The 18,070-nt window shown below is 42.9% G+C and overlaps 1 protein-coding gene across 1 annotated transcript in view; it reads right to left on the bottom strand.

The window, feature by feature from the left end:
- The window catches only part of FZD4 (frizzled class receptor 4), an 11,964-nt gene extending 9,381 nt beyond the window's left edge, over positions 1 to 2,583 (bottom strand). Inside the window, exon 1 of the mRNA XM_018553267.1 lies at positions 2,294 to 2,583. Within this exon, the coding sequence (XP_018408769.1) occupies positions 2,294 to 2,542 (249 nt within the window). The 5' untranslated portion in view covers positions 2,543 to 2,583. The remainder of the gene's footprint in view (positions 1 to 2,293) is intronic.
- Between the last annotated feature and the right edge of the window lie 15,487 nt (positions 2,584 to 18,070).

Below are 18,070 nucleotides of genomic sequence, written 5' to 3'. Positions count from 1 at the left end.
TGAAATTGTACATGTATTTTATAGAGAATAATAAAACAGAAATTTGGGCAAAGGCAACCAAAACTCCAAAGTTGACAAGATCCAAACGCTTTGATACTTTGAGCCTTCTGAGGATATTCAGAGGAATACTTTATTTACTCGTAAGTCACTATTGAGTTGATAACAATTTTGGGGGGTTGCTTACACAGCATTTTGACCTTTCTCACATGTGTAGTTTTCCACCACCCTTCATCCTATCCCCCCTTTCATTTCATCTTAACTCTGACCATAAGAAATCCAAGAACCCTTTCAAGGAGATTCCACAGAATAAAGAAGTCACAGTCCCACCAAACTCCACCTGTGACTGAAATGTCGCTCTCTGGCATCCTTGCCCTTTCAAATCTGAATTACTGACTATTCTATTACCATAGAAAGCAATTATCAATAATTGTTGTTGAGTAACAGTGATGCAAATTCACTTGAAACTTCAATTATTTCCTACCAGCACCTATACAGTCTTCCTTTCCTATGGTATATTTAGTGTAAACAGTTGCTGACAAAGAAACCCATGCATCCATTAGTAGGAGTTAAACTGAAGGTACAGCTTAAATTACTGCTTGTTGACATTCATGAGGAATGCAAATGCATGCTTCACTCTGGCTGTGAGGGCAATTCAACTGCTACAGCCGGGGTCCACCCATGACAAAGCGACAGCATGCTAAGACAAACCTGGAGTACACGTGCTGCTTTACTATTAAATTAACAATGGTCAATCCTGCAAAGTCACCTGGACTGTACAAAGTCAGAAAGGTAACCAAGTCTGCAAACCAGGTTCTGCAAAATAACTGAAGGCATTAGTCCTGGTCAAAGACTAACAGCAGTTAAGGCAGGCAAGGCAAACATGAGAAAGTGTGTTAATTATTAACAAGAAAAACTATTTTATGTTTAAGTTAATGATAGTTTGTGAAATGACTCATTATATGGGATTTTCACCAGGAAAGATTCAATGGTAATTCGATAATATTTTAAGATTATGAAAATGTTTAAAGAAAATAGTCAATAGAAGGTCATTATATCGTAAACATCATGTCAGTTTCTGGTATATGCCAGATATACGATGTATCTTCTTTTATCTCTCAGGAAGAATGTAGCAAATTATCTGTGCTTGAGTTCCTGGGTTTGACCACCTGCTGCTGTCAGAGCAAGCCAGTCCTCCTCTCCCTATGGGATTTTTCATTTACTATACAATATGGAGATGCAAAAGGAGGAATGAGACCATTAGAATGGGGGTGATAGGTCTGGAACTAAAGAAAAAGGCCACTGAACCTCTCCAATAGTGTCACCGCTAAAGCCAGAAATGCAGCTACCCAAGAGTAAGTGGAGACAGAGAGGGATTTAACATCTACCATAAACCAAACTCGGTTTGGAGTACTGGTTTAGCAACTGGAAGCTCTACAAGGTGTCAGGATTCTCCACAGAGGCAGATGAATTTATGGGTGCAAGAAGATGCCAAACGACCATCATTTTCTGGGACAATTCAAAACTTTTATGGTGTCCTTAGAAAGTCGACCAGTTGGAAAACTTGTCAAGTTGTCAATTTTCCGAAAATGTTCATAAACTATTGCAGTACTAAGTGGATGTTATCAAAAAGAAGCAAAAAGATGTTATATTCCAATTTAGAATTTACACTACCCAATTATACAAAATGCTGCCTGATAGGGGGCAGCTTTAAAGCAGTTCTTGACAAGTTCTAGTGCATTTTGCTGCAATGTACTGCACTTTAAGGACCATTCACACCTATGCATTTAAACGCACACTCTAAATGCATGTATACATGGTAGTCAATATTTTAATCAGTTCCATTTTACATCTGGGTAATGTGTGTTGGTCAAAAAAAGTTCAAGTCTGTTTGTGAACGTTTTTGTTTCTCTGGCAAATAAATGGTGCTTATTATCTTTTGTGTGTTGGTGATATCTCTATATGTGCTTTTGGATGCAACGGACATTAAGGGGCCTAGTGGTGACAATACCAGTACAGGAAAAGGTATTAAAAAACATGCGTTGGTGCATGTCACAAACACATATCAAAGCACCTTGATAAGACTTGTAAAAAAGAAGGAAAGTGTGAATGGAAAGGTGTGAATTCAACTTTGGCATGCATTAAAAAAGCAACAATAAATTCCAGAATACAGCAAAAGATGACATATTTTTCTAATGCAAATCTAACCTAAACCAAGCTATAAGCCTCCAGCTTAGGTGCCCCACTACATGCACTGTGTGTTTATAATGAATTATATTGCAGGCCAGATACCCACCTGTAGCTGGCTGGAGCATCCATACTGTATGAGTGGGGTGAAGGTGGTGAGCTGAAGCTCTGCATCAGTTTGCAGCTCGTGTCCCACCAGGTTGGGCATCTTGGTTACATTATAGCCCAGATTCTGGCACATGGAGATCCTGATTGGGTCACAGCGCCTTTCCTCTTCATCCCCAAAGCTGTACACTTCCACTGCCAGGCAGCACAGCGCAGGCAAGTAGAAGAGCAGAGACCACAGCATAGAACCCATTTTCCAGACCCCCTGATCCTGGACAGCATGCAACAACTGGGGCTGATATCAGCACACAGATCCAACAGACTTCTATCAAGTCCACTTCAATCTCCAGATCAAGGCAGCCTTGAATGCTGCAGAACCCAAAAGCCCTTTGAAAACGTTATAAGGTTCTTGTAGGGATTATCTTGCCCCTACTCCAGGTAGCCAGATCCTTCTTGGATTGTTTATGTTGCTCCTAGTCAAGGCAGACAGGTCCTTATTGGATGGTGTAACTTGCCCAAGTTCAGATAGCCAGGTCCTTTTTGGATGGTTTATTTTTCCTCTATTCAAGACAGACAGGTCCTTCTTGGATGGTTTAACTTGCCCCCAGTTCAGGTAGCCAGGTCCTTTTTGAATGGTTTAACTTGTCCCAAGTCCAGACAGCAAGGTCCTTCTTGGATGATTTAGCTTGCCCCTAGTCAAAGCAGCAAGGTCCTTCTTGGATGGTTTATTTTGCCCCTTGTCCAGCCAGCCAGACCCTTCCAGGATAGATTTATGTTCCCCTAGTCCAGGCAGCCAGGTCCTTCTTGGAAGGTTTAACTTGCTCCTAGTCCAAGCAGCCAGGTCCTTCTTAATGATTTAACTTGGTCCTAGTCCAGGCAGCAGGATCCTTTTTAATGATTTAACTTGCCCCTAGTCCATGCAGTAAGGTTCTGAATTGCCAACCACGAGCAGATGGACTTTAGAAGTAACAACATAAAGTTTGCAGCACGTTTTCAACTCGGTGTAATCCAGGAGGATGAGGCTGAGCTGTGCTATATAGAACAATGGTCAGCCTCCAGATCCTATGGCCCCAGTCGGAGCTGTCTAGCTGCGCTCTCCTGCAGGCTCACTGGCTCATATAGCCGGCTCTGCGCTGCTCCTGACTGTACTGAGAGAGGAGGAGGCAGAGGAGGGATGGATAGGGAGGCTGAGACTGCTGCTCCCAGGGTACGGTATCCATTGAGGCTCAGATCAGGCTAAGGATCTCAAGTTTCCTTCTTCTCTAAAGCTCAGGCTACACTGTTCTTTCATTAACTCCTCCAGTGCCAGAGAAAACTACATTGCAAACTGGCAATGGGACTTTTAAGGAGCTACAGTGATTAGTATGGACATGCACTCAGATATGCAAAAACAATTTATTTTATTAATACAGAAATAATAGAATACAACATAAATAGGTTTCATGCTTATTAAATGGTTAACAATCGATTGCAAAAAATACTACTCCAACATATGGTGCCCTCCAATTCTTGACCAGTCAGCCTTTTATAGAACCAATATATAGAAACTTTATATGTCATTTTATGCAGATTTTTCTGATGGTGTAGGGGTGATGCTCTGCACATTTCCCAGATCACTCAACCTACTTCATTAGGAGATGTCTGAAAAAGGTTTTATAGGACACAGAAATTGCACATTAAAGGCTTATTCCACCTCTCCATACTTAGGGTGTAACATGCAACATGGTCTGCAGCCCCCTATCCCCCAAACCGCCCACCCGAATTTATTCATAGGGTTCTTCTCCCTGCAGCATCTTGCGTTTTCTAAACTCATGAGTTGAGGTTAGGTTCACACCAGCACTACACCGCACGACACCCGGGACGCGCATCCCTGGTGTTGTGCGGTCCTGCACAATGCAGGCAGCGATTGCCACGTGGCCCCATTGATTTCAATGGGGTGACATCCGCGCAGCAATCGCAGAAGAAAGGTACAAGTACCTTCTTTTTGCGATACACGACGGCGTGACTGGGGTGCCATTAGAAAATAACAGCACCCACAGTGCGATTGGTTCACACTTTGGTGACTCCTGACCGCGCAGCAATCTGCGCGGAATCGTGCACGATTGCCGCGCGGTGAGGTGTCGCCTAGGTGTGAACGTAGCCTTTGTCAGCACCAATTCAGAGATGATTGGAGGATCTACAGCCGAGTGATACACAAATAAGATACATTTTTTTAAAATTTGATTAATGTGGCAGCATTTATTATTTTTATTGCAAAAGGTGGAATTAGCCTTTGGATATAACCATTTACATAAATGCAGCAACTTTTTAAAAAACATGTTTGTAATATGCTAACTCACATATGTGTTCAACCATGTACCACGGAGAGAGACAGGCCACAGCCTTGTCCCCATATTTAGAGGGAAACATTCCAGACCAGCAAGATAGATCTACTTTCTCAAAGAGGTCTGAAATATTCTCACACAATATGTATGTATCAATAAAAGAGGAACCTCAATATAAAAGAATTCCCAGTCTTTGTATGTTGGCAGCTTTTTTACCTATCTTACTAGATGTAATGAGGTCACCAGCACCGTCGATGTCCACATTATCAGTCCATCCTTTACTGATGTTAAATAAACAAGCTATCACAAAAGATCGCAATGTTTCGGAACCAGTGTGGTCCCTTCATCTGGCAAAACAATGTGACCTTGGTTCTGAAACGTTGCAATCTTTTGTGATAGAATGTCTGATGTCAGTAAAGGACAGACTGATGATGTGGATCTCGGTGTGCCTCATTACCTCTATTGTCTTTGCGGCGCCATCCACGGGTCATTTCGGCACCCACTGCAGTTGCAAGAAGACATACTTCGGCCTGGAGTGCGATTTGTCAGTCAAAGTACCGCAGCGCTGAATACTGAAAAATGGCCTGGATGGGAAGGGGGTTTAACACCGCGGATGTCAACTGGTTAACGTTACTTCTTATACTGCCTATGAAGGTCCCATAAGTTGGTCTCTTTACTTCTAACCAGTAAGTGTCTCCAGTGCCAAGCTGGCCAGTCCACCAGAGGTGGAAGCCTTCCCAAGCTCAGCCTCCTTTCCAACCAGAAGGGTTAATAAGGCTTCCTCTGTTGCTAAGGGAATTTCTCTCTAGAGATGTTCACACTGGTATCAAATGCACCATCCAGACTGTAATTTAGGGATTCCTAAGGATTTGGTCTGGGGTTGTGCGTGTTTGTCCTGCACTCAAGTTACACTGTGTGAAATGTCTTGGTGGCTGCTTTTACTGGAGGTCAACCAGAGAATTCACACTGTCCTCGCTATGTAGACACAAGATGGCCATTAGGCAGTACAGCAGTTCAAATGTGTTTTCATGCTGTTGTTTCTTGAAAACGTATGTTCGTTTCACCGTTTTGCCTCTACTAATCACGTGCGTCTTTCATGCATCTGACTGCACTGTCATCCTCAACATGGCGCGTATAGACGTGCGTTGTTTTCCTGCGTTTGAAGCACACATCAAACGCATTTTGTAGATTTCTAGTTCATGGTGCAGTGTGGATGACACCCCTGAGGCTGCATTTGACCTGCTCTCTGTTGTGTTTCTTTGGACACAGGGAGCCTATTAGGATGAGTTACCATTGCTGTCGAAGCAGGCCAAGCTCAGCTTTTGCTGCATTTTGAATTTCAGCGGCGCTGCATTAAAATGTCACCTACATGAGCCCACAAATGCCTACCTGAGCCTATACAAGAGACACCCATTGCATTTTATTTGCACCTCATTGTGATCAGTTTTCTGTCTACGCCATCATAGTATTTGATCATGCCTGACCAAAAAACTGTAAATATATCCAAAATACATGCAAATATGCTCGTGAAGTATGTAAAGCTTAACCCCAGGCAAACAGCTAAACAGAACTAAACTATACATACTGTACATATATGTCTGTGTGTGAACCTAAATATTTCTAATTCTGCTCAGCCTGTCTTGTAATCAGATGTAACAGCAAGCCAGGTCAGTCTTGGACCTCGCTGCACATTACCACTGAGCAATACAGCCTGGTCAGCATTCTGCTGTCTCCTCCTGTCAGCAAGCTTCCAGTGTTACATGGACAGCACTGTGCAAGTCAGCAGTGCCCGATTGTCTTATAATCAGTGGCGTAACAATCGCCATAGCAACCCAGGTGGCCGCTATGGGGCCCATGACATGCCCCTGATGCCGTGCGGGCCACCTGGGTCGCTATGGCATCTCAGGCTGCTGGCTGTCACTGGCGGGTGTGAGGAGGAACATGTCGCTATTAGATCACCGACAAGCTGTCAGGCGGAGCCCGGCAACAGAGGAGGTGGGGCCCGGCGACAGAGAAGGTGGGGCCTGCCAGCGACCAGGGAGGCGACAGCGGATCGGGGCTAACAGGTGAGAGGTGTGCAGCCCACCTGAGACCCTGCAGAGCCCACCATAGAGCGTATATGGCGGGCTCTGCGGGGTCACTCTCAGGTGGGCTGTTTGGGACATCAGGTGGGCTCTGCAAGGGGTTGTAACTAGAAATCACAGGTCCCCATACAAAATTTTGCTATGGGGCCCTGTGATATCTAGTTACGCCCCTGCTCATAGTGCTGATAACTGTCATGCCGTGGAGCTTTTACAGAGTTTTCTCCCTTCACTACTGGCGGCCAAATAGACAGGAGAAAGAAAGTAAGGCAAGTATAAGCAGCTTGTCACTACAGTGAACTGGTTACTTTGCCTCGCATGGGCGGATAAAGCCATTTGAATTATACATAAACCCCTTATTATTATTTGGCTTCTGATAGAAGTTATAACTCTTCTCTACTTGCTCTTGCTGGTGCGTGATAAATAAATGTGTTCTGTCGGGTATGATGGAGGAATCTGTTGCACGTTTTCCTTCTGACCATAGAAAATCTGTAGATAATTTATAGGTGTATGGCCAGCTTTAGAGATTAACCACTTCCGGCCCGCAATACGTCTATAGACGGCGGCCCGTTAAAGTGTTTAAAACAAGCTGCAGTAGCCGTGTTCTTGGTACCGCTTTTAACAGCCAGCGTTGGCTGTGTGGAGGTTGATGATTGGCCATTCTGATTAGGGTTGGGGCTATATATCAGCTGTGTTTATGTGCACTTACACTGTATGTTTTACCTGATGAAGGGGATCCTTTGTGACCCCGAAACGTTCGTTGTTTTTTACCACGATGCACGTTAATAAATAGACGTATTTTGCAAATTAGGAGTGCCGGTGTCTCTGCTTTAGCTTACCCGGCGTCTGTACAGGCGCCGGATCGTTTGTACCGTGCGGCGCCCCCACCCTTTTAAATGTTTAAAAGTTATAAAAATTAAAGTAACATAAAAGAAAAATTAAAAAATGCAAAAAAAAATGTTTAAGTCCCCCGCCGGTGCGCCTATGTGCAAAAACTACAATTGCGCTACACATGTTATATATCGCCGTGAACGTCTGAGTGAGAGCAATAATTCTAGGGCCATCAATCACTGTTAGCACTAAACTGATGAGCTGTAAAAGCCTGTAAAATGTCCCCTATGTGAAATTTTTGGAATATACTTTTTTTGCGCCTTCAGGCGAACGCAATTTTAAGGCTTGACATGTTTGGTATCTATTTACCCGGCGTGACCCCGTCTTTTATATTTTACCAAAAATTGGGTATTCTGTTTCTGTGCACTAAATTTTAATTTAGTTCATTTTTTCCTAAAAATACTGGTTTGATAAACATTTGCGCAAAAACCGTGCGATGTAAAAAATTGCAACTAGCATTTTTTTTATTCTATATCATTATATCACTCGGCTTTCAGAACATATATCATCGTTTGGGGGTCTGAAGCTGTTTTCTAGCCAAAAATTTATATTTTATCATGTGTGCGCAAATAGTAAGAAAATGCCCCAGACAGCACGTGGTTAAAAGGAGAAACACTTACCTTCGGCCTCCAGCTGCGGTGGTTTAGCATTGTCAGCCTGCAAGAGGAAGTGCCGTTAGTGGCAGGATATTTATGGCTGCTTTTGTAAAGTCCTGTAGAGGTGGCCATACACCTGCCGATTATCCTACGATAATCGCGGGAACTCCCGCGATCGTACGCTAATCGGCAGGTGTATGGAAGACTTGCGTTTCTACTGTACGGTCGCACGTCTTTTGTCGTACGAGCATGCAGGAAAACCAGCTGAAAATCGTAAGATTTTCGGCGGGTTTGTGGCGTGCTCGTAAGACAAATGCTGCACGGGCCGGTGTGCGCAAGCGCACACTGCCCGCTCAGCATTGCAGTCATCAGAAGCCCTCCCCTCAGGGGGGCAGGCCCCTCAGGGGGGCAAAATCTACTCCAGGTTTTGGAGCAGACAAAACCTGGAGTAGATTTGCACTGCAGCCAATCAGCTTCTCTCTCTCATTTTCAGATCTTACCTGAGCAAACTGAAGAGAGGCGCTGATTGGTTGCCATGGGCAACTGGGCAGATTCTGTTTGCTCCATCTTTGATGAATTCCCCCCTATGTGTTTACTATTTTGCAAAATAAACCTTTAAACATATTTCTATTGATATTAAATATTGCATATGTATTTGATTGCCTAAGAGGGCATAGCCACCATGATTATTATAGCGCCAGCAGTTTGCACAGCGCTTTACAATATAAGGAAGACATTACAGTCACAATACAATTGAAGACAAGATGGTAAGGAGGGCCCTGCCCATGAGAGCTTACAATCTAAAATGGAGGGGGAAGTGATACATGAGGAGGTAGCTGTGTGGGGATGAATTGTTTGAGAACGTGAAGGTCGAGCGTTTAGGTTGAGGTGGGATAGGCTTCCCTGAAGAGATGAGTCTTTAGGGATCGCCTAAAGGCAGTCAAGGTGGGCGACAGACGGACAGGTTGGGGTAAAGAATTCCAGAGGATGGGAGAGACTCTAGAGAAGTCCTGGAGGCGAGCATGGGAGGAGTTGACAAGGGAGCTGGAAAGCAGGCTGTCTTGTACAGATTACGGCTTTGATAGTCAAAGAGTTAAACCCAAGAATAAAAATGTAATATATTACATATATTACGGCTCACCAGTGCTTAGATATGGTGGCTGCATTAGTTTTCTTTTCAGGCTGTTTTTCCTTGATTATCATCTTATGATCCTGCCAGTAACACACTTCTTGTCCTAAGGTGACAACACTTACTGTATTGTATCTATGGAGGAGCAGCATTGTCACCCTAGGAAAGGGTATACAGTACACCTCGCCCTATTCTCTTCTCCCTAATATAATAGTTATTTTTTGTAGTTTACAGAGCTGGGAACAACACAACTGACAACGATGCAGCACAGAGAACACAGGAGGTTATCAGCTCACAAGATTTCTGGCAAGATTAACAGGTATTTTTTTTTGCAATTTTCAGACAGATATAAGAAAATTCTTCCAATTGTGTAGTTACCAGAGCAAAATGGAGTAAATAGGAGAACACCATAGTTGGTGTTTAAATACATTTCAATGTAAATATGAAAACCGGAGCCAAAATGGTAAACTCAACACACGTGTAAATATTGGTATCACTCCTGTAAAGGGACAGCTGTATGTAGTTCCACTGTGAAAATCCTGCTGAATTTGATTATAATATGAAGTTAGTTAATTCATTTGACTGTTCTGTGTAAGTACACGTTGGGTTTGGTGTTCAGAAATTCCAGTCTGTTCCAATAGCAATCTCTATAGTAGTGTAGTGCACATACAGTATATAGAAGTTCTTCATTGGGGTATATTTATAGACCAGCCATACTACAGGGGCCCAAAACATCTCTATGGAACTACAAGGCTGAACCCGATGAAAACTCGCCGCAAAATGCCATCTCCTGCCCGAAAGTAAACAGATGGGCGGAGTGAGCCGTGACGTCACGGGGCTCGTTCCGCCTTTTTGACATTCTCAGCTGTCACATAGCACATAGCATTTGGGAGCCCCCATAATACTATTCATATGACACCTCGGCCCACAAACCCGAATGGCATTCGGGAGCTCCCGAATACTATGCGGTATTCGATAGGAGATGTCATTTTGCAGCGAGTTTTCGTCGGGTTCGGGCGGTCGTCGTGCAGGGGGACACTTTTTATTTCGGCGGGGGTCGTGCATCGTGATTGACGCTGGATTACATCGATGGACCCATTTTGTTTTTTTAATTAAAGGAATAGTCAAACATTTAGTCTTTGTTTTTGTTTGTTTTTTCAATTAAAGGATTTTTTCTAAAAGTGTGCTTTGTTTATTGACTTTGAATTTTAACCCTTTAGTGAATGAGTAGGGGTACTCATTTACAAGGCATCTGAGTGCCCCCTAATTAAAGGGGTACCCAGATGCAAATAAGCCCCCTTGCCCGCAGACCCCCACAACCACCGGCTCAGGGTTGTGGGGAAGAGGCCCATGTCCCCATCGGCATGGGGACACCCTCCCTATGCCGAGGCACGTTGCCTGGTAAGGCGCAGGGAGGGTAGGGGGTGCTCGATCGCCCCCCCCTTTCCTACCCTGCTGGGCCTGTGCTCGGATCAAGGGTCTGGTAGGAATGTTAGGGGGGACCCCACTTTTTTTCCACATTTTTGGGGACTGGGGTTCCCCCTTAAAATTCCTACTAGACCTAAAGGGCCTGGTATGGATTTTGGGATGAACCCCCACACACTTTTTTTTGTTGACCAGCAGACTGTAAAAAAAAAAAAATGTTTTCTCTAATGTCGCAAAATTTCATCCAACAAACGAAATTTCATGCAGACTACCGCTAACGAAATTTGGAATCGGAAATTCGGATTAATGTGCTTTCGTCATTTCTGTCATTCGGAAATTCGGATACATCTTAATCTCTGAAAACTCGTCCGAATTTCGATTCAGAACTAAACTAATCGTACATATCTACAAGGCTGTAAAAGTGGATGAGATGGAAAAGGGCCCTTCCTTCCTATGCTTATCACTTGGACCCTTCCCCCCAGCAGAAGAAACCTTAAGCCAGCATGAAGATTTTCTAGAGCTCTTGGGAATACCCCAAACCTGGGGCACCATATTATGCTAATGCTTAACCAAAGCTTGGATGGTTGCACCCATGCCTATCCCTTACAACGCTCTAATGGTGAATGAAGGAACCCATCACCAGTAGCAGCCAATAGGGGAGACGTTTAGAGCATAATCTACAGTATGCTCTTGTCTGATGTTGCATATTAGGACACCCCAGGTCGTGAAGCTCTTGGGGAGCTCTATGGTTGGCTGGCACCTTAAGATGTCTACTTTGATGGTCACAATTTAATTATAAAAAAGCTCCCACAGGTTTGCTTGCTGCTGATGTCATAGGAAATGGAGCAAGTGAGAAGGAACTGGGGTGAAGAAACAGAGGTCTTGACAGGGAACATGAGATTAAATAGTCAACCATGGCGGTCTTCACAACTTTTTCCAGGTGGGCTGTGAGGTCCTGCTGGCGACAGGAACTGGCCAGGTGACACCATGAGAAGAGGACATGCACATAAATGGACCAATGATTAGAATCAATGAAGGGCACAAGCACATCGGCTATCTGCATCCCATATACACCACTGGACTTCGGGCTCCAGAACTAAGTGCTCTGAAAGATCTTTCCATATATCTGGTTTACAAGAGACCTTGAAAACAGAAGAAAATGGAAACAAAACAGAAGACTATCTCCATATTAAAGATGAGCCCCTAGAGCAGCTAAACACACAGATTACATTCATATATGGGTGATGTTCTACCTGCCAAAGGGTTTGTATTTCTGTTCAGTCCTGAGATTTAAATAGCCCCCTAATACAGCACAACCATGCAGATGGCACCCCTACAGTTATAGACTGTAATAGAGGCACAGTGGTGTCCTCTCTCCACCCCTTCTGGCTAGACTGTGAAAAAGTAGAATCAAACTAATAAGGCCATCACACTGCTCACTCTGACTTCTCCTCCCATCAATGTGTTCTGCACCTTTCCATACAGAACACTTGATTGACTTTCAGTCCTCCCCCTCCTTCTCCCAGCCAGAGCTCTGCTGGATTTCAAGAGGCTTATACCAAGTCAAATTCAGCTGTGTTTAAAATAGAAAGCATGTTATGATGTATTAATGAATACATAGCTTGCATTAAATTGCGTCTTTTATATCTGCCTGGAGTTCAGCTTTACAGAGTTTACAATCCAGTGTTAACATATTCATGCTCATAACTGATTCTGTATTGTCCATTAAAGGGATACATTAATTGTCCTCCTGACACTCGACTCCCACAGCATTCCCGCCTCATTTAGCTTCAGCCGTGTGAACTGAGTCTTAAGGGGGGTCTGGTAACCTCCACTGGAGAGGTCAGCACAGGCTAATTACCCAGCAGCTGTAGCTTCTTTAGCACATATATAAAGAAGGAGGGGGGGATACAAGGACATATAGAGGGACAAACAAGTAAAGCTGGTAACAACAACATCCACAATCACTTCTACAACATGGTATGATAATGCTAAAATAGAAATGAAAGAGTACAATGATTGGGACAGATATTGAAGTGGACCTGAATACTCAATTACTATGTAGCAGTCCTAAGTTGCAAATGGTCAGTATGTTCCTTGGATATCATCAGTGATTTTGGTGACAATGGTGGCACCAGTCATTTTTTATCTTTGTCCTTGTAGAGGCAATTACTAATATTTTATATATTTTAGATCCCCGTATGACTAAGGCCCCATTCACAACAGATACATTAGCATCCAACAGGATGCCAACACATGGACACATGGACATCTGAAAATGAATATGTGTGAATAGGAGCAGTCCGTTGCGTTGCGATGTCCTCCCCTGAAAAAAAGTAGAGAAGGCTTTACTTTTTTCAGTGCAATGAAACGCAATGGACTGGTGTGGACTGCTAATATGTGTGTCTAGCAAGGCAAAACCAATTCCTTATATAGCTTAGTGTAAAAATCAAATTCATCCCCACACAGCTACCTCCTCATGTACCACTTGCCCCCTCCCTTTTAGATTGTAAGCCCTCAGGGGCAGGGCCATCCTTACCATCTTGTCTTGAATTGTATTGTAATTGTAATGTCTTCCTTATATTGTAAAGCGCTGCTCTTGGCGCTATATAAATACTGTATAATAATAATAATTTAAAAAAAACAAAAGACGTAATGCAACACAAAAGATGTCAATGGACTGTGCAAACTCAAGTCAATGTATCTCCGTTGACTCCCGTTTTAGGCTGCCTTAATTTGTGATGAAGCAGTTCAAAAGATGCCCTTACCTTGGCCCCTAATCACCAACCTTATATTTTTTTACAGTAACCCCATGCTGACATTATTTTTTTTGCAGTCGGCAAGGGGGGTGGTCTCCCCTGCAGTTTACACCCTCTGTCCAAAGGAGAGAGGGACTGCTCAATGCAGATTTTGGATTGATCCACTCTGGCAACTAGTCAGAAGCCATCAGTGCGTAGTTACGCAAATGGCATTAATCTGGAGCAATAAAGTGTCTTACAAGAGAGTCATCCACCATAGGAAACTGATGATGGCAGTGGACAGTGTAAAAAGATTATTAAAGTGACACTAAACTCTGGATTTAAATCTTAAAAATGCAGTCACGTACCCTAACTATTAACAAAATATGTCTCTTATTTGTGTATTACTCGGCTGTAGATCTTCAAATCATCTCTGAATTGGTGCTGACACTGTCCTTCCTTCTGGAGGTGGCTACTTTTGTTCCCCATGGTTTCTGTGTGTCTGTTGTAAAGTAGCCACCGCTCCAAGCTCACTCCCGGGATGGACTACAATCTCAATACAAATCAGTAAAATAAACGTGAGATTGTAGTCCTTCATGGGAGCGAGCTTAGAGTGTGTGCCTACCTGGTTGGCTGCATTCACTGTCCGTCCGACAATTTTCCATCAGGCTCCTTCGGCAAAAATTGAGTCGATTCGGGTAGTGCCAAATTTTGGCCAAATCAGCAGGATTCTGCCGAAATTTAAGTAGAGTATGGCCAGCTTTGGATATTCATGGTTAACTTTACACTCTCCCTTTTCAGTGACAGACAAATTTGCTTCTATGGTAATGGTCATTCCAATCACACCCACACAAGGGAAGATCCCCCCCTGCCGTCCCAGGCAATATGTAGCTCCTGCTTGACACATTGTGTGAATAGCCCCATGCTGAGCTCCCCCTGAGCCATCAATATATTTACACTCTAGTTACAAAGTAGGGTTAATGGATGACAGTCCCGACACAGAGTCATGCTTGTCTTTACTCATAAATATTTCATATGATACGGTCACTAAAAACACTAATACCTTTACATTAAGTTAAGACTTCGGTCTTTCTAAAGGTCTTCCTGGAAAAGTCCTGTAACATTTTCAGCTGAATGTGAATAACGCTATCAGTGTGTTTTAAAGTATTAAAAGTCTGTGAGGAGTTTGAACTTATATAGACACATGTGTGCAGCCATATTGGCTTGGTATATATGGTGGCTGTTGCTCAAAAATTCATGGTTACCACTTGTCACCGAGCCAGGAAGTGATGACATTCTTCAGGAATCAATATGTACAGTAACGTAGTATGAAACTCTCAAACATGTTTTCAACAATGAATCCAGATCAAACAGACATACATTGCCCAGCAAAGTATTTGTTTAAGTTTTCGCCCAAGCACTTACAGTCCTCATGTTTCAGAACAGCTCCAATTCTCCCAGCTCAGCTTCCCTGAACTTCCTTTCTAGAAAAAGTGTCATCAGAACAGGAACAGATGGAACAGGAATAGGTCACATTCACACCAAAACCACACAGTAAATGCATAAAAAAGCAAATGTGTTTACATGAATTGCCCATAATAGAAGTCACCAGCACTCGATGATACGTGCAAGAAGTAAAGCACTTTTTATTAAATTGTCACATGCGTCATACAGCCAACATTTCGGGGCCACGCAGGGTCCTTTCTTCTGGTTGACATAGTTTTACTGTGCTGGGGACTTCTATTATGGACTGTATCTGACACGGCACCATCCATGTTGTCACTTCAAGAACCAACCTTTTATCAAGGTCTGTACGCTGTATGGAGTGCAGGTGTATTATTGTTTACATGAATTGCCATGCGTTGCGTTGTATTGCTTCTTTGTGTTGCAGAAAAGTAATTTTTATTAAAGAAGAGACATGTTGCTATACTTTTTAAAAATGTACATCAGCGCAACACAATGGTTCTGCCTTGCAGTACTGGGTCCCTGGTTTAAATCCCGGCTAGGTCACTATCTGCAAGGAGTTTGCATGTTCTCCATGGGCTTCCTCCGGGTACTCCGGTTTCCTCCCTCACTCCAAAGACATGCTGGAAGGTTAATTTGCTCCTGCCTAAATTGGCCTTGGGTGCATGAGAAATAGGGACCTTAGATTGTAAGCAGGGACTGATGTGAATGTGCAGTATGTAAAGCGTTACGTAAAATTGTCGGCGCTGTATAAATACCTGTAATAAATAAAAATAAATATATAAAACTACACCGAATGAAATTCATCGATTTTAGTGTCTATGCATTTGGAATGCGTTAATTAACGCATCCTAGCGCATTGGGTGTGAACCGGCCCTAACTTCATACACCATTTTATGTATGCAGGTCAAGGTATAAAACCAAAATCTATCATTTGTTAGTGGCATGCCCTACTGATTGATTGGAAGTGTGAATGTTAGTGAAAGGCCCCCTGTAAGATAATTCATGACCTGTGAGGACAGGGAGGTCATGGAGTGAAGAGCCCCAGGAGGTCCACTGAGCCGTGATAAGATATCTTGCTAATGCCTATGCAAAGCAATGAATAATCTCTCCTATTCACAATTGGCCTGATGTGAAGCAGATACTGTCACACCAGACACTTCATTTACATTACACAGATACAAAGCAGCCACAGGGTGAGCTATGCTAAAAACCTGAAGAACTTCTCTAGATAAGACTCAGCAATCTAAAGATCTAAAGCAAAAATCACTGAACTCCTATATGATCTTCAACACACTCATGTACTCATGTACTCATGATTTTCACCAAAGCCCCAGTATAGTGAAAACTATTGTATGCGGTGTGAGGTTAAACGCGTAATTACAGCATTCATTACATGAATTCCTTTATTCATTTCACATGTCGTTATTGATATTTGTTCTCCACATTTACATACAAGCCAAGCTGTCCAGCAGAGTGGCAGATATAGGGGTTGGAACAAACCACATAACACTGCTGGGGACGCTTACAAAGGTCAGCTGTGCTTCATATGGTTTAAAACTTTTTCCAAATCAATATAAACTGATGCTATAACTATTATTATAAATGACGTAACATTTGGCCATAGCAGAGTACGAGGTATGCTGCAGTGCTTATGTACTAAGAAAGGACATGCTGATAGGAGGAAAGAGTAGAGTGATGGGGGTGGTGGTGGGAGCAAGATAGGGGTGTGTCAATTGCCTATATATAACAGGGGTGTGACATGGGTGTGTCAATTGCCTATATATATATATATATAAGTAGGGGTGTGACATGGGTGTGTCAATTGCCTATATATAACTAGGGGTGTAACATGGGTGTGTCCATTGCCTATATATAACAGGGGTGTGACATGGGTGTGTCCATTGTCTATATGTTAACTTTACACTCTCCCTTTTCAGTGACAGACAAATTTGCTTCTATGGTAATGGTCATTCCAATCACACCCACACAAGGGAAGATCCCCCCCTGCCGTCCCAGGCAATATGTAGCTCCTGCTTGACACATTGTGTGAATAGCCCCATGCTGAGCTCCCCCTGAGCCATCAATATATTTACACTCTAGTTACAAAGTAGGGTTAATGGATGACAGTCCCGACACAGAGTCATGCTTGTCTTTACTCATAAATATTTCATATGATACGGTCACTAAAAACACTAATACCTTTACATTAAGTTAAGACTTCGGTCTTTCTAAAGGTCTTCCTGGAAAAGTCCTGTAACATTTTCAGCTGAATGTGAATAACGCTATCAGTGTGTTTTAAAGTATTAAAAGTCTGTGAGGAGTTTGAACTTATATAGACACATGTGTGCAGCCATATTGGCTTGGTATATATGGTGGCTGTTGCTCAAAAATTCATGGTTACCACTTGTCACCGAGCCAGGAAGTGATGACATTCTTCAGGAATCAATATGTACAGTAACGTAGTATGAAACTCTCAAACATGTTTTCAACAATGAATCCAGATCAAACAGACATACATTGCCCAGCAAAGTATTTGTTTAAGTTTTCGCCCAAGCACTTACAGTCCTCATGTTTCAGAACAGCTCCAATTCTCCCAGCTCAGCTTCCCTGAACTTCCTTTCTAGAAAAAGTGTCATCAGAACAGGAACAGATGGAACAGGAATAGGTCACATTCACACCAAAACCACACAGTAAATGCATAAAAAAGCAAATGTGTTTACATGAATTGCCCATAATAGAAGTCACCAGCACTCGATGATACGTGCAAGAAGTAAAGCACTTTTTATTAAATTGTCACATGCGTCATACAGCCAACATTTCGGGGCCACGCAGGGTCCTTTCTTCTGGTTGACATAGTTTTACTGTGCTGGGGACTTCTATTATGGACTGTATCTGACACGGCACCATCCATGTTGTCACTTCAAGAACCAACCTTTTATCAAGGTCTGTACGCTGTATGGAGTGCAGGTGTATTATTGTTTACATGAATTGCCATGCGTTGCGTTGTATTGCTTCTTTGTGTTGCAGAAAAGTAATTTTTATTAAAGAAGAGACATGTTGCTATACTTTTTAAAAATGTACATCAGCGCAACACAATGGTTCTGCCTTGCAGTACTGGGTCCCTGGTTTA

This window comes from Nanorana parkeri, unplaced genomic scaffold (genome assembly GCF_000935625.1).
Source record: "Nanorana parkeri isolate BGI_ZX_2015 unplaced genomic scaffold, ASM93562v1 scaffold114, whole genome shotgun sequence".
In the NCBI taxonomy this organism is placed as follows: domain Eukaryota; kingdom Metazoa; phylum Chordata; class Amphibia; order Anura; family Dicroglossidae; genus Nanorana; species Nanorana parkeri.
The sequence above is the reverse complement of the archived record's forward strand: the minus strand, read 5'-3'. Positions and strand labels throughout refer to the sequence as shown.